General features: G+C 39.1%; 1 protein-coding gene across 4 annotated transcripts in view; it reads left to right on the forward strand.

The window, feature by feature from the left end:
• Positions 1 to 20208, forward strand: part of LOC118336937 (CAP-Gly domain-containing linker protein 4-like) — a 34385-nt gene extending 14177 nt beyond the window's left edge. For 2 of the 4 annotated variants that reach the window (XM_035673707.1, XM_035673706.1), the window contains exons 8-16: positions 3003 to 3138; positions 3457 to 3588; positions 7412 to 7507; positions 8838 to 9032; positions 9177 to 9311; positions 11370 to 11493; positions 15885 to 15949; positions 16091 to 16169; positions 16499 to 20208. In XM_035673707.1, the coding sequence (XP_035529600.1) occupies positions 3003 to 3138; positions 3457 to 3588; positions 7412 to 7507; positions 8838 to 9032; positions 9177 to 9311; positions 11370 to 11493; positions 15885 to 15949; positions 16091 to 16169; positions 16499 to 16856 (1320 nt within the window). In that variant the 3' untranslated portion in view covers positions 16857 to 20208. Of the gene's footprint in view, positions 1 to 3002; positions 3139 to 3456; positions 3589 to 7411; positions 7508 to 8837; positions 9033 to 9176; positions 9312 to 11369; positions 11494 to 11802; positions 15337 to 15884; positions 15950 to 16090; positions 16170 to 16498 lie in introns of those variants that run through there. The other 2 variants (XM_035673708.1, XM_035673709.1) reach the window with 2 other exon arrangements.
• Positions 20209 to 23688: the final 3480 nt, after the last annotated feature.

A 23688-nucleotide genomic window follows, 5' to 3' on the forward strand; every position in this document is an offset into this window, starting at 1 on the left:
TATATATAGATATAGATATATATAGATATATATAGATATATATAGATATAGATATATATAGATATAGATAGATATATATATATATATATCTATTTAATATATGCTCTTTTTGGCTGCGTCACGAAGTGAATTACAGATGTATTTCTTCCACTAAATACTTTAGTATGGCTGCTTGATCTAACCACCCACCTTCTGTGTGGTGGTGTAAACCATGTGTTATCCTTTTGACAAGAAGCACGCTTTCAAAGTGGTGGAGATTTAGCGGTCAAATAAAATTTACAGTTTTCTAACTATGTTCATGGCACAGTCCAACTTTGACAATTCGCTACACTGTGCTTCTTTTCCAAAATGAAATGAAAACTCTGGAAAGTTTGTGTCAGTGTTTACATTTTTCAATACTGGCCTTTTCCAAATGACTGATGTGTACCTTTAGTCATCAGGCTGACTGCATGGGCCCGGTCTGTCCTGAATTTGCCAAGTGGTCCCACAAAGCAGTTGAAAGAGACATCCACTGTTATGCCATTGGCACAAAACCAGACTCCTCTGTTGCAGTCTTTGATGCTTCAACATCATGAGTACCTGTTCAGATGCTCAGCTGAGCAATCTCTCATTTCTATGATCAAAATAGAACTTTTCTGTTAGTCTTGGAAACTGCTTTTTCCAAACACAACAGAATGATAAATTTAAGTTTTCCCCAGTTAAGGCTCTGTTATGTAGTTTTGGTACAAATACTGGTTGTCGCACACTGGTATTATAGTATTTGCTTAATTTCTTTGTGCGTGTGTTGAGAGTGATAACTACCAGAGGAATGAATTATAGCAAATACTGATATTGGTAATAAAACAAAAAGGAAAATTAAAATGAGCTTCTTTGCACTTAATATTGTCCTATGAGCTTGAGATCCCAATTATACAATGATAACTAACCATCCATGCTGTAAAATATCAGAGACAGAAATCATTAAACGTAATGTCAAATACTTGCTGAATTTCACATTTGGATTGATATATCTCTTGTAGTCATCCGTGACCACTGCTACCTAGTGCATCTTATTAAAACTGCTTTTTTGAATATTACCATGGTGCTACCACTCTGGAAAAATCAACTTCATCAGCCATTTTGCAGTGACATCTCGAGCATTTCATATGTAATCTTAGTGCCATTTCATAAGTTTGCTCTTATTTCCAAAAGCTCACGAAAATAACTACACTTACTTTACAGTGGTACTGTGGAACAGTGTTTTGACCCCTGTGGCATAAAAAAAGTTGCAGTCCTTCTAAAATAACTCCATTTTTATTACAGAGATCCTGACAAATGACTCTTATTAGATCAGGGAGTGCCTTTTTTTTTACTCACAGGGCTGAAGAGTTTATTAAATTTGAATGAGGCCTTAAAATTGTAAAAATTGTATTGAATTTAAAGCCATCAGAGGACGTAACATTGTGAAATTGTTGGTGTTGCCACATTTTTTGTGCCTTTTTAAGGAAGTGTGGATTTGAAAGAACTTTTCAATGGCTCAGGAATGCTTGTCTAAATTTGGTCCACCAAATTGTCTGTGAAGGTAAATGCTGGCTTTGAGGCTTTTCAGATTTATCATGCAAGAGCTGTACTTGTAGCTTGCAGACAAATCAAAGGCAGTCGGTGTGTGTAGACAGTGAACTGTTTGCATGAACACCAGTGACATCATTTGGGTTAAGTAGTAGATGTGGCCTGTTGCTCAACATTAGTTTTGCTTTAGCCTAACTGCTAAGACTTGCACAGTAGTTTAATGCACATATAATGGAAAAAGTTTTGAGAGCAGCAAGCATATTGTAACCTCAACTTAGAATACGATGCACTATAAAATACATGTGAAAAACATATGTGAACTATCATACTGCCTTAGTCTTAATATGGCTCTTTCAAAGATAAGCTCGCCACGAGTGTCAGATCCATGATAATTTATTGTATGACACATCCCACTGGATTTAAAGAGTAACTTGGGTATTTTTCAGCCTGGACCTTATTTTCCCATGTTATGTCAAAGTGACTAATGGGCACAGGTTTTGAATTTGGTCAAGCCTGCAGCTGCGAAATGGGCTACAACATAGTCATTGTGAGCAAATGCGCAGTGTTTAAAATTAATTCAATAAAAGTACTTGTTTTTGCCACTGACCAGCTCAGATTGTTGTTATAATTAAGTGTATGACACCGTGACCCCACAGAGACATTTAATGTTTTCTATTCCTTTGGCTTCATCAGCTGATGGTCTAACAAATTCTTGCTCAAGGAGACGTTTTGATTTTAAAATCTCAGGAGAGGTCACTTGTTGCAGGAAGTCAATAGTGGAAAGTACAGAGTACAGAAAGCATAGCTTAGTGTTGTGCAAAATATTGTCAATGACTTTGCTGAATATTTAGCGGATGTTGACATTGTGGATGATCACCCATGTTTATTAGTGGTAAGTATAGAGACTGGCGGTGTTCCAGTGGGTGCTATGACCCTATGCCCACAGAGAATATTTCAGACTGAGGCAGTATAAGCTTTTATTCAGTTTGTTTCATTGATCACACAGTAATGTTGACTGAAAGAAAACCACTGGCACTCGTACCAGTCCCAGTTCTTGCCATCTAATCAATAAAATCCCTTGTGTCTGCGGTGTGCCCTTGCTTTATAGCCATCCAAAATGCACATATATGGATGCAAACAGACATGTAATTTTTCTGGAAGATTGAGCCAATGATGGATTTTTGTGCCACACTGAGAACAGAATTACAGTGTGCTGAATTGTAAACATTGGCTCATCAAAAGTAATCTTTCCTGCACTTTCTGGCACACTCTCATGCTTTCATCTCTATTTTCCCCTTTCAATTGTTTTTCTCTTCTGCTGCTTTGGTGAATGTCAAAATGTTGTTGAGTTTCTGGTTGGGGTTCTGCCCTTGACATGAATATGACACAAAGATAAACGTTGAGGACAAAATGTTCACTTTGACTTACTGTTGTATATAATTTTGTGTACGCAGGTTGGAACCCTGCGATTCTGCGGCAGCACTGAGTTCTCTGGAGGCCTCTGGGCTGGAGTGGAGCTGGACAAATCAGAGGGGAAGAACGATGGCTCAGTAGCAGGGGTTCAGTATTTCACCTGTCGAATGAAACATGGTGGGTAATGCCACAGACCAGCACTTAAAGCTCAAACACCTCGACTCAGCTACCTGCTTCATCAGTTACCTCCACCATTATTGACTTTATAAGACTTAATTTGTCCAATCAGTGGTATTTTATCCAACCCCAGGAAATAAGATTGGTCCTTTTTGTCAATTGTCACTAAATTGAATGTATTCAAATTAGCATATTCAATGTGTCTTAAACTGCTGTTTTATTTTTTTTAGTCTGTATACCTTTAATCACCCATAATCGTCTGACTTGTGTATAGTTATAATCATTTGATATCATATAATCAATATTTTTTTTCCTCAGGAATCTTTGCTCCCCTCTCTAAAATAAGTAAACCTCTGGAGAGACATAAAAACAGCACCACAAAGACGTCTACACCCATACGCCCACCTCGTCGCATTGACCTCTCCCGCATCACCTCCAAGATAAACACAGGTAAGGAACAAGTTGCAAAACTGCTAATAACACTTCTGAACATTACTGCCTAATCAAAATCTGACATTGATGTGTTTGTATTTGGTCAAAATGTAAAGGATTCATATGGTATATGTATACATGTCATACAAGAATTGTAAGAGCTGTTTGCTGAGAGAGATATGGATGGTTGAGCACTGCTCCACCTGGCTCTAGTCTTATGATTCAAGCTGTGCTCAGGTTATATCAGGTTGACTAAACATTGTCAGCGTGGGAGCTGACCTGCAATGGGCTTTGAGAAGTTTGGGAATGGGTTTGCGAGAGGAGTTCTGGCACAAACTACTGTAAATAAAAAAAAAAAAAGACATGAAATTATCAAGTCATAACAAGAACTACAAAGGCAGTGAAACTGAATAGCCTGTAGGGCCCTAAGGGTGAAGAAATGTGTGAACTTTTGTAAAACAGGTGTAAAAGATGTCACAGGGGCAACGGTTTCTTCATGTCTTAGTTAATCTCATGTACAGTCCCCTGGAGGAGACCAGTGGATAGATTATTAGAGACCACATGTCATATAAAACATAAAAGAACTGCACCAACCTCATAGAAACACATTTAGGAGTAACAATATTAGTCCGAAGAATGACTTCCTAATATTGGCTGTTAGTTGAAGAAATTATTCAAGTGCACTCACTTTAGGGCGTTTGGGACATGAGCTAAGAGTACTAGCATCAATAGAAATGGTGGCTTGTGCTTATCCCTTTTTTCATTACCTTGGAAATGATGTGCTGAAAATGACAGAAAAAGTGGTAATAGCCGCCCATTCCGCACTAAATGGATTACAGCATTGTCCACATCCTTTGTGATATTCTAGTGAGTCTTAACCAACCCTCTTTCTGCTATATAACTAATGTTGTCATAATGCACAGTAGTGCAGTAGTTTAATTTCTCTAAACTAGTTGCACTGACATTCTCCCCGTCACTGTGTAGTCAGTAGAATATTCTTTAGAATCAAAACATTTATTGGTACAGTTGTAAGGAGTATGGAGGATCCAGGAGGGAGACAAATTCCCCTGAAATCAATAAAAGTAAAAAATTGAGGGTCTCAAAATGGCAGTCTAGTTCTCTAAATATCTCCACCTAATGTAATTTGTACTCTGTGATTGCATCCAGTTCATGGCAAGAGAAGGTCGGCTTGTGAGACCAGATAATTGCAGTTTGTTTTTGCTACCCGCTGGATTACTTCACCAAGCCAAAGAAGTGGCTTTTGGTTTAAAATGTGAATATGTGCAGAAAATGACGTCTCTCTTGTCTAATAACTTAGTGGAGGGGACAAGCTATGCTATGTGTTTTGTTGTCTGTATTTAATTTTAATGTTGTACTTACATTATCATCTCCTACTTAGTCAGTTAGATATACACAAACAGTATGTCCAGTCTTAATCTCTTGGGGGTAATCGTATACAGTATTACAGTAAGTAAATCTAATCTTAAATATAGTTTTTGTCTCTAATACTATTGATCTGGCAAATAAAAATTATTATCCAATATGCATGGACTATGTATCTATATAGTAATCGGATTTAAAAGAAGTCTTTGTTGCTGTATTAATGGTAGTTCTTGTGGGGACACAGTAATTCTAGATACCAAAATGAATGTCCATACTGACATTTTTCCTGCTGACACAGTGGGCTTTTAGCTTGCTAAGGAGGGACTGAGTCACTCCACAGTGTCCAGATGAGGCCATCGGCTGAATCACAACTCCAGCTGATGGCCTCTTTTGTGCCAAAAACAGACTTTCTCAACTTTACTAGCCTGTATGAGCCATGTCACTGCATTGCAGGATTTATTGCATCTGGGCTTTCATATTAATCTTCCTTGAATGCTTTGAAAAGTGGATTTTGAACCAGTGCCAAAGGACAATGCATAAATTAGACTGCTGACAAGACCTTGATCTCACAGTCCTTGGATGCTCATATGCTCAGCTCCTGACTAATGTTGTCTCATAATATAGTCCAGTCACCTCAGAACATTGTAGAAACTTTGTCATGCCAGGTTTTTGTGGGTCTTGCACCCTCTAGGGTTTACAGCTATATTGCGAAGGTGTAATATTCAAAGGTTTTAAAGGCCGATTGATCTGGACGTGACTGGAATAGCGGACCTCAGAGTGGCCTATGGAATTTGGTGATTGATAGTCCAATTAAGCAGGGTTTAATAACTAGGGCATAGACAGGCTGAATAGCCTGGCAGCCATTCATCACAAGGTGTGTGTGAGTGTGTTATATGTATGGCATGCAATGCATGTGAGGGCGTGTGTGTCAGCACCTCTATACAACCCAGGAATCAGACAAATTTATGACCAAACACTTTTCAGGGCCTTTGTCAGCCATTTATAGGCCAAACTCTCAGAGCCACCTGTGCTTTAGCATCCCATTGGCTCAGCAGTGCAGATTGCTCGTGTGTATCTATAGATTGGATGAGTCATTGTGGAACTGTCTCGTCTCCCTAACCAGGGGAGACAGACACAGCAGAATGCCAGGCTGGCCCCTATTAGAGTGTGTCAGCTGTAGCTCAGGCCTCAAAGGGTGGTGGAAACATAGACAGCGCTCACAAGGCACCACTGCTTGATTCAGAAAGGCTCAGTCTGTGCTGCAGTCTGTCATTTGAAGCAAACGTCAGTATGTGGAAGGGATAGATAGAGCCAGGAGGTCCCTGCAAGCTAAAGGTCAAGTGACAAGAAATGTTTGGCATTCTGAGTTGAAATGTACTCTCCTCCTTTGGAGTTCAAAGGAAAGACACAAGTCTGCCTCTGAGGGGAGCGTTTCCCAGCTCCCTCTAGATGTGAACCGAAATGGCAATCAATAAATCCCAGGCAGATTTGAAAATTTCTCTAACGCATTTTCAAAGCACAATATAAAGTGTAAACTTATGTGACACATTGACTTGAGAGTAATGTGTCACAGTTTATGTAGCAGATTTATGTATGAATTGAGAGAGGTGATTATTTTTTTTCCCTTAAACCTGTTTAGATTCATAGATGTTGACTTTATTGCCTATTAAATAACAGGCTCTAAAAGACCAATGTCAGTTTAATGGCAGATTTAATTAAAGTCAACAAACTATATAAAAAGCTTGAAGTTGTGGTGCGATAAACTAAAGGACACAATTATGTTTACTTCTGCAAGAAATGTTATTTCTCATTGTGTGCTTTTTGAGTCGGTACCAAGATTTTCTTTTGAAGTTGTTGTTTTTTTTCTTTTGTATTCACTGTCATTGGGGCCTTTGTGTGGGTGCTTGTCTCAGCATATACATGTGTTTATTGTGTGTTAGAGTAAAAGAGACAGTCTTTGTCCAATCAAGAAGAATTGCCTTTCAGTAATTCTTGTTTCATTGCTACGACAATGTCCTGCTGCCCTTTTATTTGCATTTCATCACTCCCCAGCTCTTGTATTTTATCTCTCCAGTGTAGCTTTTTTGTCTCTGACTTAAACTCTTCCACTCTTAGAGTGCTACACTGTGTCTTCTTAGCTTGTTTGTAATTCTCTTTATTTCTCACTTTATAAAATGCCTTTCAAGTTTCAACTCACTCTACCTATGTTCAAAATATATTATAACAGTCCTTCATCAGATACACCATGACAACTGTAGAATATAAATATCTTTAGCTGTCAAACGAAACTAATGTAATTATTTTACTATTTTAAGTTGTCAAAGTGACTTTGAAATTGTACAAACATTCTAGAACTTTGATGTTACATAATTTATGTCATCTATTAATCTGAGAACTTTATTTAAGTTACTAAAGCGTGACTGTGTCCGTTGTTTTTTTCTGTTTGTGTGGGTGGAAGGTTTATCTCCATCTGTCAAAAAAACCCTTGGTAATCAAAAAAGTCCACCTGGTCCCAGTCAGGGCACAGAGGGAGATGCCTCAGTGACAAGGACAGGTACTGCAGTCACAGCCGAGTGGGCTTTAAATGAATGTACTATGTATCAGGGAACAGGGTGTAGGAGTGAATTTGCACTATTTAGTATAATCTCTTTGGTTTAAACTGTGGAAATTGTTCAAATCTTAGTTCCACACACTCCTAATCACACCTGTCTCTGATAATAAGTGCACCTTAATACTTGAATCCAACATCATTATCCATCTGTGGGTAGTGTGAACCATCAGTGCCTTTTATAAAAACATCGCTGTATCCGTTAGTGCTGCATTTGCAATTGCAGCATGATTAAGATCAGAAGTCTGATCTGATTGGGTGTTATGAAACACAGAATATTGAGCACAATTTGAATTCCAGATATCTCCCTCAACCCGAAAATACAATATGCTTGCAGTTGTGATCGTTATGCGTGAAACTAAAACCACACCGGTGATCAATTATGGCGACGAGGGATTGATTAGCTCAAAGCTGCTTATTCTGTTATTTCTCTTTAACTGTTATCTCTATGCATTGCCATCGACTCCTAGAGACTCATTAGCTAAAGCTTACTATTGAAAACATGTTTTGGCAAAGGTTGAGAAGTTTTTCGCCCGTCACTGTCTGGGTACCAATTTCTTTGTAGCTGAATATTGCCTGTGTCTTAAAGCACTTTGGCAGAGATTTCATGAATTAGCTTCTAAGAGTTGGGCACTTAATGAACTCATGGCCTGTGAAGTTCTGTGAAAGTTAAAAAAAATGTATGAGGTCCAGCATCCAAATGGCTTCTTGAGAGTGAAATTGGTCATCCCCCTCTTCCACATCATTCCCTGAAGTTGGGAGGGAATTAGCATGTTGGCCCATCATTGGACCTTAGTAACAGGACAAGCAACTGTAAAAGATTGAGTTCACTTGATTTATGCTGCCTTAGAATCATGTGACACAGCTGCTTGGGTTTCTGAAAAATGACAGTTGTAATTGTCTGGATCGAAGGGCTGTAGGCGCAGTCACATTCAGATGAATAAAATATAAAATGCAAAAAAAGGATGAGCTTCATTATTTCGATGGAATTAGTCCCTAAATGGATGGATGGTGGGTTCAGTATTAAGAGGGGAGACACACGGTTTGTGTTGTGTGATTTTAGACAGCAGAATAGAATAACAATATTCACAACTAATGTCCCAGTAGAGCCTAGATGCAACAGTTTTGAGTGTGACTTTTTGAATGATGATGTCAAAATAGTTGTCCTAATAGAAATAGATATTAATTATATTTCTCTATCAGTCACTTGTTGTGTTGAGTTTACCTGTCCCCTGTGTTTCCTGCCACTCATTCCTCTGTGTCTTTTTCACCATAGGTGTTCTCTCCCGCTCTCTCTCCTCTTCGTCCTCTTCACTGGATTCTCGGCATGGTCCAGGTGCCCGACCTCGTCCTCTGCCGAGGCAGCGTCTTCCTCCGAGGCCCCGAAGGGAGCGTGTTTCCCTGAGTCCCAGGACTGCGCCCTCACCGGCCCTCCGGTCTTCTCCTGATAGCACTGCACTTACTACTGCAGGTCTCTATTATTGTTTATCATATACTGTATAACACTGATTTAATGAAAATCACATTTCAGGATTTTGTCATGGATTCAGATTGAGGGAAGTAATTGTCACAGGAGTGAAACACTTTTTTTTCTTTTCTTTTTTATCTCTCCCAGGTCTTCGAAGCCGAACCCCCTCAGCTAGTAGCTCTGTGTGTGGGGCCCCTGAGGTGCGCCTGGGGGAGAGGGTGCTTGTGGTAGGCCAGAGAACTGGTGTAGTCCAATTCTATGGAAAGACCAGATTTGCTCCAGGTCAGTTGTTAAAATTTGTGTTCTCCCTGCAAAGATTTGACAGCTGAAATCTCACTAAAATTGCATATTATGACACATACTGAACTATTAATCCACTCTTGATTTGGTAGCTGCAGCGTTTTCTGGATGGCTATTCAATCACTTGCCTGAATTATTAGGATAAAGATGTTATTCAGCTTAACATCAACTGGTGGTTAATGTGATTATTTGAAATGTAAATGATATGTGCACATGCATATTGAAATGCTCTCTGAAGTTTCATTTGCAAGGGATTTCCTCCAATTATGCACAATCAACAAACTAGCTTATTGCCCAGTTGGGTTGTTCAGAAGTTCCTACAGTTAAACAAATTAAATAATTATTTCATAGTTAACACCAAGCACTGATACTGATTCAATAGACTGCCTATTGAATGTATTTACAGGTGACAATCTGGATAACTTTATTAGCATAATACAGTAAATGTGTTTATTGTCATACCATTAGGTTTAATAAAAAAACATGCGAGGTTTAAAGAGGACCTAACGCTACTCTCTGGAAAAGTTTGAGCCTTATTAGTGTTGAGTATATGGCACCATGAGTTTAGGAGAGAAAAAAGCCTTCAAAGCCTATCTAAAATATTTATTATCCCCTTTAATAAGTCCTGGCTGTCCTTCCTTTGCTGTTTTGAGGACAGACATTAAAGAAAACTGCAGTAATTACAGTTCTTTATGTTTGTGTTAATGTTTGCCTAAATGCATCCTGCTATTTTTAATTGAGCAGCAAACTTGTGAGCTGGTGGTTTTTGACCCAATAAATTGTGGTGATTACACAGCTTAGGTTAGGTTATAGCATTAAAGATGATCTTTTTTAATAATACATTAAAATAAGAGGCTTCAGAGTCAAGTGGCTCTCTGCTGAAACATAACCAAATAAAGTTAATATGGTTGACTATTAACTTAACAGCCAACAAGATAATATTTAAGGGTTCATTTTTCTTTTTTTACAAATGCCGAATACATTTTGTCTAAAGAAGCAAGGATCAAGGATGAGGAGTTGTTTTTTAAATGTAGAACCTGCCTTTGCTCACCTCTAGTTGATACACCAAGTTCATGCTTTGTTCTTTTTGTAGCAGGTAATGTAAAAATTGTTTGCATAGTTGTTCATCCTCTCTTCATCATAATTGTACAATGAGTCACATGGAGAAAGTGGTAACTCCTTTTAGCTATTCATTTTAAACTTACATGAGCTGCATTACAAATTCAGTCACAAGTCACTGTGTTGGCAAACCTTGAGTTGGACAGAAAATACGAGAAAGCTGCGCCTGAGCAAAAGCCATTGAAACTCAGACAGAAAGTAGCTCGCATTATTCATTAATATTTAGGCACTAGTTCTGCCCAGGCATCAGTCATGTATGAATAAGTACTAACGTATCTCACACCACTGAGGATCATGTTTGAAGGGATTTCAGTCTTAAGTTTCCTTTGATACTTTTAAATCAGTGCTAGCAATGCTCTGTTATCTTAGCACATTGAGGACTGAGTCTCCATACCAAAAGCAGCTCTTCTTGCTGAACACTTTGCAGTAAATTTACTTCTTTTTACATTTAGTCTATTTCTTTATGTGGCACATGCAAGGTGTCATAAAGTCATTATAAAGAGAAAGGAGAGAGATGCTTTGAACTTGTATCTCAGGGCAAAGACTGAAAAAGCTAAACAGTTTATTATTATTTATTTAGAAGCCATTTAAGAGGGAGCGCTGTAAAGCACAAATATTGGCTATGTTGCAGTGTGTTGTAGACCAAATGACAGGGGTTTTGCTTTTACATCTTTAGCACTGTGTTAATGAATTTAAGCACCGTGAAATCTGAAACATAAGTGTATCACTGCAAATTACAAGACAGAACATTTTCCATGTAGATAGCTCTCTAATAATGTTACCCCCTTTACACATCTGATATTTGCAGTTTCCAACATTAAATGATAATACACTTTTTTCTTTGTTAATTTAATATGTGATGTTATGTATGTTATACAGAAGTGAGCCCAAGATTTCTGGTGTGTCTTTCTGTCGCTGCAGGACTCTGGTTGGGCATTAAACTGGACAAGCCAAGTGGTAAGAATGATGGATCAGTGGGAGGAGTGAGGTACTTCAGCTGCCCACCAAAACATGGCGTTTTTGCTCCTCCGTCTCGTGTTCAAAGGTGAGTGCAGGCCCTTTAGGGTAGCTTTTCACTAATGCTCCCTTTTTGGTATTTACTAGTGGTCAGCCATGGAAGCAAAAACAGATTTGTCAAACAAGTATCAATACTTTAAAGTTTAGAGTAGATTTTTTAAGAAATTGACAATATGCCCTTAAAACCCTGAGGTTGTGTTTCATTGCCCTCATCAATACATCTAACGTACATAGACGTACGAACATAAATAGAACAGATATACCTGTATTTTACTCAATACGGCTGATAACTAAAGCTTTTTACATTTTTTCTTCTGTTTTACATGCATAACTACAGTGATTGTGTGTTCAGCTCAGAGTGCTGCCAAACACCTACACAGCAGTACTGTGCCTGAACGCATCTTCTATAAATGACAGAGAACTGAAATTGCTAATGGGCTGCTTAACAGCCTGTGTAGACTTTGTGTAAGTTCATGTAAGACCTCAGCGGCATCATTCAAAGCATCAGACCACAGGTCATTTATTCCTAATGTTTCATCAGGCCAAAATATTGCCACTAGTGTTATGCTGTGTGGTGTGTGTGTCTCTGTCAGACTGGCTCAGCTAAGGTGAATTCTTAACCCCTCCTTATATCATTATTTTTTTTAATTCTTATGTCACAATTATATTTCTAGACAAAGTAATATGGCATAGGTCAGTTTGGCATGTATTTTATTTTCACTTTAAAGCTAATGGTTTTGTTTTCATCTTTTGAAGTGGTTTGTTCATACATCACTGTAATCTGGGGTTTAATATATGGAACAAAATAAAAGATTGATGTTGTATACTTGCAATAAATAGTTTAGAAGATGTTTCTAGATGTAGTGTTCTGTACTTTAATGTAATCATTCTATGTAACTACCATGTTTGATTGTGTTACTTGAATGAAATGATATATAGGCATGTTAGTAACTTTGGTTACATTAGGAGCCTGTTGTTAGTGGTTATGTTTAATTTTTCATACATTTTAATTTTCCAGGATATTTTGTATGTATGTACCTAGAGTTAGGCTAAATAAATGGAAGATTAGAGATGGGTCTGTGATTATTCAGTATTGAAGGATCCAGGTTGCCCCCTTTAGAAAGGGCTTAAAAACTGCAGTTTTAATGATTTTGGAAAAATTCCTGATAGGAGTGAGCTGTTGATAGTTTTCAGCACATAATTTCTAAGCAACTGAAAGCATTTTTGAAATAGCTGTTTGGCAGGGTGTCAAAACAGCAGGTGGATAAATTGAAGAGCTTCTCCAGGGTTCTAGCATTGATGGCATTGCATATTGACAATCTGACCAAATTGTGAATGAAACAGTGGTCTGGTTCCATTGTTTGGTAAGCAGGAATGTATAGCCACTCTAATATATTTGATTATTTCCACTAATAAAATATACATTTATTGAGAGGAAAGCAGGGGCTAAATGTGTTGGGGGATTAGTTAGCTTCTCAATGGTGGTGAACAAAGGTTTGAGAATTGTTAATATTACTGTTGATGATGTTACTGAGAAGGGCTTGTCTAGTCTTATTTCAGCATTGTAAATAGAAAAGGATATAGTAGATGTTGTGGTAGTAGTTACAAGGCTCTCTGATGTGTGCAATCTGGTCTGGTCATGCATTCAAGATAGCAATTCCTAACTAGACATGCAATTATAGTAAGCATATGCAGAACCAGAAAGCAGAAAAACACCACATTATGCACATTTCACTTGTGTGTTTTTGAACACAGATGTGATGCTTGTAATAACAATGCAAGTCAGTAGATAAAAAATAAGGTCTTACAAGTGGATTGATCAGAGTGACCTAAAATGTTAATGGTTTATGAATACATTTCCTGTAGTCAAGTACTCTTGGATCATTGTCATTTCATCATTTCAACTTGAAACCTTCTGGTGAAAACACAGATTTTAAGTCATTTCAGATATTTTGTGCATCACTTGCGGTTTTGGATCCTCTCAGAAATGAGTCTACAAATTGTAGATTAACTGCACTTAATAACAGTATAAGTGGCAGAACTGTGGAAGTATCTATATTCACAAACCTGCAAATATTCGCTTTTTTGCGTTTCTCATTCAATTCCTGCTTCAGTGTATGTGCATATTGTGCTGTCGATTCATAAAAAAACAGCAGTTGGCAATATTGGAGCACTATTATAGAAATGTAAAACAGCCAATTAAGTAAATGTACAGTTGGCACTTTGCCTACTTCGCTTTCCTATTAATCATAGTGTGGCAAATTTTTGGCCCACCATTAGTTGTCATCAGCTCGACTAGTTGTGTCTGTAATGGCTTACACATGGAAAGAAAAGCGGGCATAAACTGTCGCAAAGAATATATGCGCGTGTGTTGAAGCTCTTCTGTTTACCTTACCAATTCTGTAGAACTCTACTGGAGTGATGAACACTATTCTTCCAAATCATTCCATCATTTTGTGTTTTAATGTTGCTGGAGAGTGCTGGATAACTTGATGCTCCAAAATCTCCCATCAGTGTCAGGTGTGGTCACTGTGAACAACACCACGAGTCACATGATTTCAATTGGTCACCCATCTGTACATAGCTCCAGATCTTTCATGAAGAAGACCAACTGCAGAACTCACTCGATAGTTTGATACTAGATACACTAGTAGCAAAATAAAACCTTGCATGATATGGGTGTGAATAGAGTTGCCTTATACAGACTCATTACCTATTCTATCTCTGTATCAACAAATATTTCAGCATGCAAGACGCACATATATGCAATGTCTAACTTTTAGCATTGGATTTTAAGTATGAGTTGTTTCTTTAGTGCCAAATATACTGTATCTTTAATTCATCCTTTAAATAAAAGGATTATTTATGGTTTGCTCAGTTATGTATTTAACATCACTTTAAATTTGGACAGACTCACTGGTGGTGTTTGGATGTTTTTGCATGCAGTAGACAGCTAAACCTTCTTTTCCAAGTCGCAGTTCTGTTTTTACCTTTATTTGTTCTCACCTGTGTGACGCACACATAGGAACCACTTCCATACGGCACCCACGTTGGCCTGTTTAAAGAGGGCACGAACAAAAGGAAATTCCACCAGAGGCCTTATTATTTCTGCACATCAGTTGGGCTTGCACACTACACAGACAAAGTGTTGACTAAACAGATGCATCAAGTGCCAAGGTGGCTATTTATGGACATCATCTAATCCTGGGGGTATGGAAACCCTTGTCTGACATACATATTCACAAGCCACTAAGTTATTCACTGCTAGGCATTGTTTTGTTCTTATTTCACATTTCCTTCAAGTGGAGGAGAACTATTGACCTTTGTTATTGCATGGCACGTTAACAGCACAATGCCTCAAGTATATAAAGTGTGTCATAAGGGAAAGAAAGCCAGTTTAAAATGCAGTTGACATCCAAAGTACTAAATGTATTTATTTTAAAGGAGAGACAGGATCTCCATATTTGAGGGATTGCTGGTTAACTTCCGTCTTTCTACTGAGATATAATTAGTTGCTTCATCTCAATAAAGATCTACCATTGAAGGAGTTCTCTTCTTCTCTTCCTATGTCTTCATTACCCTGCCTATTTTCCTGTTGTTTTTAACCCACTGTTTATGTCTTCCATGAGATAAAAGCTGCTTTTTGGAAAGTCAGTCTGTGTTTTCCTGCCATCCCCTATTCATGTCCTTTCCTCTCTTCTGTTTTCTCCTAATTAACCCTGGGGCACATAGTGAGCTCACCTGAGAACATGGTTTCCCTCCGTCTAATGGAGAATCTCACATTCTCTCCATCCTGCAACTTCTTTCTCCTTCTCTTTTCTTCTTCTGTCAGCAGATATCACAACCCATTAGGAAAACAAACAGCTTTTCTTATGTGTGTGTCTCACCACTCCCCCCCCCCCCCCCACCCACACACAAATCTTTGTTTCTCTATCCCTCCACTCACATCCCTTAGAAAACAAGGTAACACCTTTTTTCTCTTTTGCTCATTTCTCGACAATGGCAGTCTCCCTCTTAATGACTTTCAGAGCTCTAATGTTATTATAGTCACACAGCGGTTTTAGAAGACATCAATAAGCACGACTGGTGCTTTTGTGCAAGCAGCAGAATTAAAATTTATTTATTTTACCCTTGTTGCTGTTTTCAGAGGGGGCCGTCATCAGATGCAGGCCCATTGAAGTCTCATCCATTACTCATGCTGAAATGATGTGGGCTGGTTTTTACATTTTCAAAATGGATATATAATGATAATAATATTTTATAATTCTCTGTATTGTATGAAGTGAAGTATGACTGAGTTTATCTCTGGGTCAATGTCAGTGTAAGTTGTCTAAAGTTTCGAGCTCACTGAGGATCACAAATGTTCATGGAGGTATATTATGCTATTAACATGTTTCTTTGTTCTCTCGTTACTCACAGGATCCATGGGTCTGTTGATTGCCTTTCAGAGCTCTCCTCCTCACGCCTCAGTCAACCTCACAGTGGTGAGAGTTCTGCCTTCATTGCAACCTATGGCTGAGATTTATTTGAGATGTGTCTTTGCATTTATTATTCTGCGAGTGCTGCGAGTCATTATTATGCAAGACTCTGTGAGGGAGTACTTGACTCTTGTGCTTGCTGTGCAGGGACAATCCGTCGCAGCCTCAGCACATCATCGGCCATCGCCACCCCGAAAGAGACAAGCAGAAGAAGTCCTGTTACTAGGTATGCCTCTTTTCCAAACAGCCCTCACATTTCACCCTCCCAAGCTTTTCAGCTTTATCCTAATCCCCCGCAGCAGTGGCAGAATCAATACTAATAAGAAGCAGTGGTGTTAGTCAGCAAAGGTTCCTTTTTTTTAAATGGCCCATGCATGATTGTGATTATAATGAGAGACAGCAAGGAATTGAAGATCAATCCCTCAAACACCAAGCTGCCATGAATCTCCCACTTACTCTTAAAGTGTCCTCTCACACTGCATACCTTTTCTCATAAATCTTTCTTCCCTGCATTTTTCCCTGTGCTTCTACAATTCATCTAAAAAAATCAAAAAGGAGTCGTTCCAACCCTCACCGTCGGCGCTGGAGCACCCTCAGCGGTGGTGTTCCCGGGAACACGGCAGGGTCCAGTCCCACACCCAGCTTTGACGGACAGGTCTGCCTCCATGTAGGCATGCAGGTCCTGCTCACCAGCGCCAACGAGATGGCGTTCATACGTTACCTGGGCACTGCAGACTTTGCTCCGGGCCTTTGGCTCGGTCTGGAGCTCCGAAGCCCCAAGGGCAAGAATGACGGCTCTGTGGGCGGCCGCCGTTACTTCACCTGTCGACCCGGCCACGGCGTTCTGGTCCGTCCCAGCCGCATCACCTATCGTGGAATCAACGGTTCTCGGCTGGTGAATGAAAACAGCTGAGGCCTGTAGGAACCAGGGCGGGGAGGTGTTTTGAATTTCTGTTTATGAAACTTCTTGTTCTTTTTTGCGTTTCACATCATTTTCTCATTCATATAGTTATTTCTCTATGCTGAGTAACAGTAATAAACCTGCTTAATAATAGTTAAAATTTAAACTACTAGATTTAGTTTTTAGAAAAATGTAGGAGGCAAAGGAAGCACTTTATAGAATTGACTTTAAATTCTTATTAGAATTTGTCTTGGCAGGATGAAGAGGGGAAAAAGTCTTAATAGGACATAAAACACTGCACTACTTTAATCTGATTGCCCTGACAAACATCAGTATGAGACCGGGATGGTATGGATGTGCACACATGGAAAACTATTTCTATACCCAAAGCTAATTCTGATTACATCAAATAAAGATTTTTATCAGATAATTTAGGTGGTAATGTAGCCTACTCTAACCAAACGGGTGCATGTGTAGTTAAGAGCACTTTGAAACAGGAGAGATTGAATGATTTTTACAGGGTCGTCACAAGGCTTTCAGTTATCTATGATCTATGAACACTGGATCTTTACTTTATGAATCAATGTGAATTAAGCAAGATTTAATAAGCCTACATCTCTATCAATCTCCATCAGAATACACCTGCATCAACGGAAGTCGTTTTCTCCTACGTACATCAGTCACTGCCACAGGCTGTCTATTAAGCCTACACAGATAAATGATGGTTACATCGTGCTGTGCACATCAAAAATACCTACCTGTTGCCCCTTTGGCTTTGATTCCGTTATTGTTAGCTGTTGACATTGTTGAGGCAGGCACACAGACTATTAAATAACACACTGAAGGTTCCCTTGATACATTTAATAAAGGCAGAATGAGGAGGATATTTCTAAAAAACAAAACATATAGTGTAGTAGAAACGTATAGTCTTGTACAAAAAAAATCTCTCAATCATCACTCTCGACCCTCTAGCAGTGTCGGTATCTATAGAGACCCTGCCCTCTGCCTGTATTTTCTTATTTTGTTGTGTCTGGGGTATTTTGAGCGTCAGTGGATGTGTAGCCCTGAGTTAGCATGCAGGGTGTGAGGTTGAAAAACTATAAAGATGTAGTGACCAGAGGCCTGTAATGCGAAGCAAGTTAACATACCCACGATATCTTTTTCTTATCTGGCTTTACTAACCCTAACAACCGCATGACAGTAGTAATCAACTCAGTAAATCAACCCAGTTTCCCAGTCTAGCCATGAGTGCGTTCACCTAAACAGGGCGGTGTTTACTGCATATGACCAATCTCAAATATGGACAAGTAGTAGCCGAATGTTACAAATGAAGCACAAACAATAATATTAGACATACAAAGAAGTTGTACAAAGAAATACAAGGAAGAAAGAACAGATAATCCAACTCAGTTGCAGTTGAAGAGAAACTGGCAACGAAATGGAGACTGAATGGGTAAATTAATAGGCTCATAACATCACTGCCTCATCATCAGGGCACGAGTAGATCTGACTATAATTACATTTGTGCATTTTATTAAAATAATGTGTTGCTTAGATTTATTCTTATGGTGTGTATGACAATCTTAGCCTCATTCTTTCAGCTGCAACGTCGTGGGTGTCGGCTTTTTAAAATGAATCTCATTAAGCAACAAAACCAAAAATCCATTAATGCCAAAAAAAGATGCTCAAATAGTGGTTGAAAATTTACTGAAAACTCACCCCCCTTACCAGCACCCAAATTGAGGTGGGACGGTACATGAGCAGGCACACCTAAAGTTCTAATTCATATTAACCTTATTTACTGGAACAGCAAAATATATCCTCATATAACATAATTAATATTATATTAATTAACATAAAAAGAAAAAAAGAAACCTTTACTTTTAAAGGCTGTGTCTTAAAAAATATATATAAACATAATTGAAAGTGGTAAATAGGCTTACTTTCATATATCTTTGCCAGTCTCTGACCACTCTCCAATTAAGAGACTCTCACAATCCTCGCACCACTCCACAGGATCAATAATCAATACATCTGGGATCGTCTATGAATGATCTCATTTTCGAAGAGAATTGATTGGTCATGGAGGCTTTTATAGCACTGATTTCTTATCTCCAACATAACAGGTTCGCTGTTCAGCGCAAGTTGCCATGGTGATATACCGCATTGTGAGGCTGAAAACCTGAGGTTAATCCTGAAATTACCTAACTAACCCCAAATCTTGCTTCACAGTACAGGCCCGAGGTGCCAGACCCTAAGTACGCATCCAAGAGGAGGCTTATGTGTGCGTCTGATGTCGCCAAGCCGGGGTGGAGGGTCCAACTTTAAATGTTTACATGCTACAACTGACAAATCTTACTCATTCTGCCTTAAACTTCAGCTTGGAATACACACACACACACACACACGGGTTGAGGATTCAAGCCTCTTTCCTTCTGAGTGAGTGTCAGAACTGTCACAATGTCACAATGTCACATTTTCAATTTTTACAACCTGAATGTGAAGAAACCTGAATGTGGTCCTGTAGTTTGAAATCTATCAGACCTGACAGCTTTTCATTACAGTATGGTATCATTGCATTATGTTGTTGAAGACCACATTTCAGAGCATTGGATGTGGCATAATTGTATTTGACGCTTAATTAAAGCAGCTTGACACAGGAAATATGCAATCATCCAGAAGTTTCAGGGATAAGAGTTTGCGATTTGATTAGAGCCATCTGGGCAACTCAGCAGAGAACAAGCCATCGATTGTGCATGTGGAAAACAGGCCCACTATTCAGTAAAACACTCATGTACCATCCAATTAGGGCGTGTAGGCCACAACAGTAGCTGTAGAATCTCGAATGGCCTTCTCTCATTGATCTGTCTGGTCAGGCCCCCTGTGATTGAAAAGCAGTGTTGGTTGCCCAAGGTTGTCTAAAATATCTGCCACAGCCCTCACAGATGAAACGAGTGAGCGCAGTCTTTCCAAACTCCTATTAAAACATTTTAATCATCACTTTTTCCTTTAAAAATAGCTTCTCATTTGCATTAAGGCCATCTCTGTGATAGTTTATGTGGCATTTGTAAGTGTTCCACATTTCAAATCTCCTCTTGAGATAAACTCCCATATTTTGGTGTATCAGCAATCCAAAGTATCACAGCATGAGTGATTTCAAATTCCACTGATGGGTATGAAAGTATTTTGGAACGTTCATGTGGGTAAAAGATGATAGATAGCTTTTTTTCATGAAATTCTTGATATGTAATTTGAGGTGTGTGCGTGTGAGAGAGGGATACTGTCTGATGCATTTACATTGTGTGGAAAATAACAGTATTTGTACAAAAGAAAATAAAAGATTCTATTCTAATTTGACCTTTTATCTCAATGACTGTTTCTTTGGCTCTTTGCTGTCAAGTGTGGTTATACTAATGAAGGTTTACTTGACTTCCTTGGACTGTTCATAAAGTGCAGAGGAGAGTTGTCTTCAGGGACTGAAAATGAAATAGCACAAGCACTTTGAAATGGTTACACGTCTGTTCACTTACCATCTGATTCCACTGGGGCTCATCTCAGCCAAAGCTGAGAAAGCCTGCTGCTGAAGTGGCATTGTTTGCTTACCGCCAGCCTGGGCACACAAATTCAAGTTTGAGTGTGGGTGACATACTATTATGCCGTGATTGTGGAATAAAGAGATGTTTGAATGGTTGCTTTAAATAGTTTTCTATGCTTATTGTTACTTATTTTTGTAGTCCAAACAGGAGAAACGAACCTCAGGGAAAGGATCCAGGGAAGCAGATAGTGAAGTTGAGCGTACAGTTTACATCAGATAAAGCTGCTGATGGACAGGGTAAGGACTGTTTGTAGAGCGTTCACCAGAATTAATTTACCTCACTGATGTTTATCAGCGCTTTGTCTCCTACAAACAATTTGTCCTGCTTTGCTTAGAGAATAATAAGGCCAAATATAAAGACTGCAAACTTGGTTTGTAAGGGAGAAGGAATGTCCTTGGTCCTTAAAGGGGTTCTAGAAAAAGTCAGTCAACTCATGAAGAACTATGACTAGTTTGATCACAGCAGAGGAGGAGAACAGCTGACCTCACCGTGAATCCAACCAACATGCCTGCTGTTGAGGACTCAGGAGAAGGCTTGCCCCTCTGCGGCAGAGGTCACTGAGGTGGTAGAGAAAACGTTGCAGGGTGCCAGAGGTAGGTGAGATTCTGGATGCTTGGATACTTTTTCAGGGACATGATGAGATCAGGAACAAGGGACTAAAAGGCAGTCCCCCGTTACTGCAGATCCCATCCTGAACAGTGGACCAACTTTTGCAGGGACGCTGGAGGAATCATGGGCACACATTCAGCCTCTATGTTCATTGTGGAGTTGGAGAAGGCCTTGAATTGTGAGGTTGCTGTGGGTGCTATAAGCCTGGGTGCCAAGGGTCTAAAGAGTATTGTACGCTGTACAGACTGTAAAGTCCCATCAGGCTTGGCTTGACTACTGGAATAAGACCTGTGTAAGTCGAGTGTGTTCTCAGTCTGTGTAGGGCTCCACCAAAGCTGTGCATTGTCACTGATTCTGTCATTTCATGGACAGGATCTTAACATGCAGCTGAGATGTAGAGAGTCTTGTTTGGTAACCTCATGACTGCATCTCTGCTTTTTTCTGGGTGTCCTCTTTTCTGAAGCTGACAACAGCTAGATATTTTTGTCTTGGTGGCATGGTGGTCTTACTATAAACATTTATACCTATAAACTGGTTCTTTCAATAGGAAAAGCCTAAAAGTGTATATCCAAACAGGCCCATAGAAACAGAGCAGCCAACAGCGAGGTTATTGTGTGAATGTCCTTCCTGTTTACATGAGAGGAATATTAGAAACACCTTTGAATATAATGCAGTCCATCACTAACTATGACTTGAATGCTGAAACATAATTGAATGTCTCTATGACACTGTCAAACACTATAGGCATCATAAAAGTAGACTTTAAAGCAGTTTTGGACTGACTGTACACATTTTGGTTATAATAGTGACTATTTACATTACGAATTCAACTTGCATTTGGTTCTTTGAGAAAGCAGTTCTGAGAAGAAAAAAGTGTGCATACTGTGTGACATCATTGTTGCTAATAGTGTGAGCGCTTATGTAAATGACTTGTGTATGTAAATGGAGACGCTGAAAGCAGCAAGCAAAGAGCTCCAGTGGAATGCAGTGAGGCTTCGGAATTCAGCCTCTCTGCATGGTGACGTCTTTGTTGTCTGAAAATCATAGCAGGACAAATGCCATGTTTTTTTTTTTTTAAATCTTGGATATAGCTTTTGAAATGATGAATAGGCTTCCCTGTGACACACCATTTTGCTGTTTGACTCCTAAACTCCCTGCATCTTACATTTAAATGGTTTATTATCAGTAGTATAACATGAGATAACAGCTAAACCTGAAACAAAGCTCACACATACTGTATCACAGTGTGGTAAGTGCTCAGTTGCACCATCAGCACTTTGTACTGAGTGTAGCGCTGATCCCTGATGGGAGGCAAATGATCTTAGTAAGAACATGAAGTAAGACTGCAGTCTGCTTTTTAACATGATGGAGAGCAGCACTGGCACAGCCGGCACCCAAGGAATACAGTTTGCTATCGCAGGCAAATACATACTGTCAGCCGCACAAGCCTCTACATTTAGACATATTTACAATACAGGGATAATCCTGCTGTGGTCTCCATTCACTCTGTCAGGGCTTATGTGCAATAATGACCAGCTCACTGTACATAATCCTACTTATTACACAACTACTGTACCAAAGTGAACTGTAATGATTTGACACAAAAATATTGATTTAAAATGATCTTATTACTGGCTCACAACGCTCCTTCCACTTATTAGCAAGACTCAAACAAACATTAATGTCGTACCTGCAACAGAATCACTAAAATCTGTTTGTTAAACTTCTTGTATCCTCCAATCCAGGGGCCACAACCTCAAATCACCATCCTACGCTGAGAAAAATGAACTCCAGTGTGAACTCTCCTCTCCTCCATCCTCCTGCATACTGCTCTGATTAATTTAAGCAACATCAAAATGTTTCAGCAAATACCATATGTGTTGTGTTGATTTCTAACACCTATGATACAGCGTGCTGATGCATAAAGTAAGGAATTAGATAGAAACCATGTTTGTCTTCCTGCTCCCACCTGGAGAGCTGGCATTCAGGACTTATTTGTTTTGTTAAATACATTGTTGAGTTTGGCTTGTCTGTTTAGCTGCTCGCTGTTGCTTTAACAATCTGTGGTAACATTAGAAGCTTCTTTAAATAACAGTCACTTAGCTGTTGGCATAAAACCAACAGAAATTCCACAATTAACAGAACAGCCAGGACAAAGTGTCAGTGGAGGTTTCAGTGTGATGCCTGGTGTAAAGGGTTTATGGCAGCTAGTGAAGATGGACTGAGTCTGTTATCTTGAAACATAGTTCTTGGATTGCAACACTTCTTGGAACTGAGGTCGGACTGAGTGTCAGTGAAAACCTGGCATCTTTATAAGCACTGTCTGATTTTTTAATGGATGTCTATAGAGACCTGTACTCTTCTTGCCCTTTTGTTCCCCATTTTTCAGCTCTCCTACACTCTCTTAAAGAAGTTAGGGTTCTCATTGAGCCACGGCACTGCTTTTGTACTTATAAAGAGAATAGATGAAGGCACCAAATACAATGAATATATATTTTTTGTCCGTCAGTTACTTTTTTAGTTGGATATATGTCTTTTCTATTACCTTCTAATTCCTGTAAATAAGTATATTAAACTCAAGGGTAGTAAAACACATACTATTAAAAAGGAAAAAGCTAAGTTCGGTCTAGACCTGCTCT

This window comes from Morone saxatilis, unplaced genomic scaffold, assembly GCF_004916995.1.
Source record: "Morone saxatilis isolate NCDOM2014 unplaced genomic scaffold, NCSU_SB_2.0 Contig3, whole genome shotgun sequence".
NCBI classification, from domain to species: Eukaryota; Metazoa; Chordata; class Actinopteri; family Moronidae; genus Morone; species Morone saxatilis.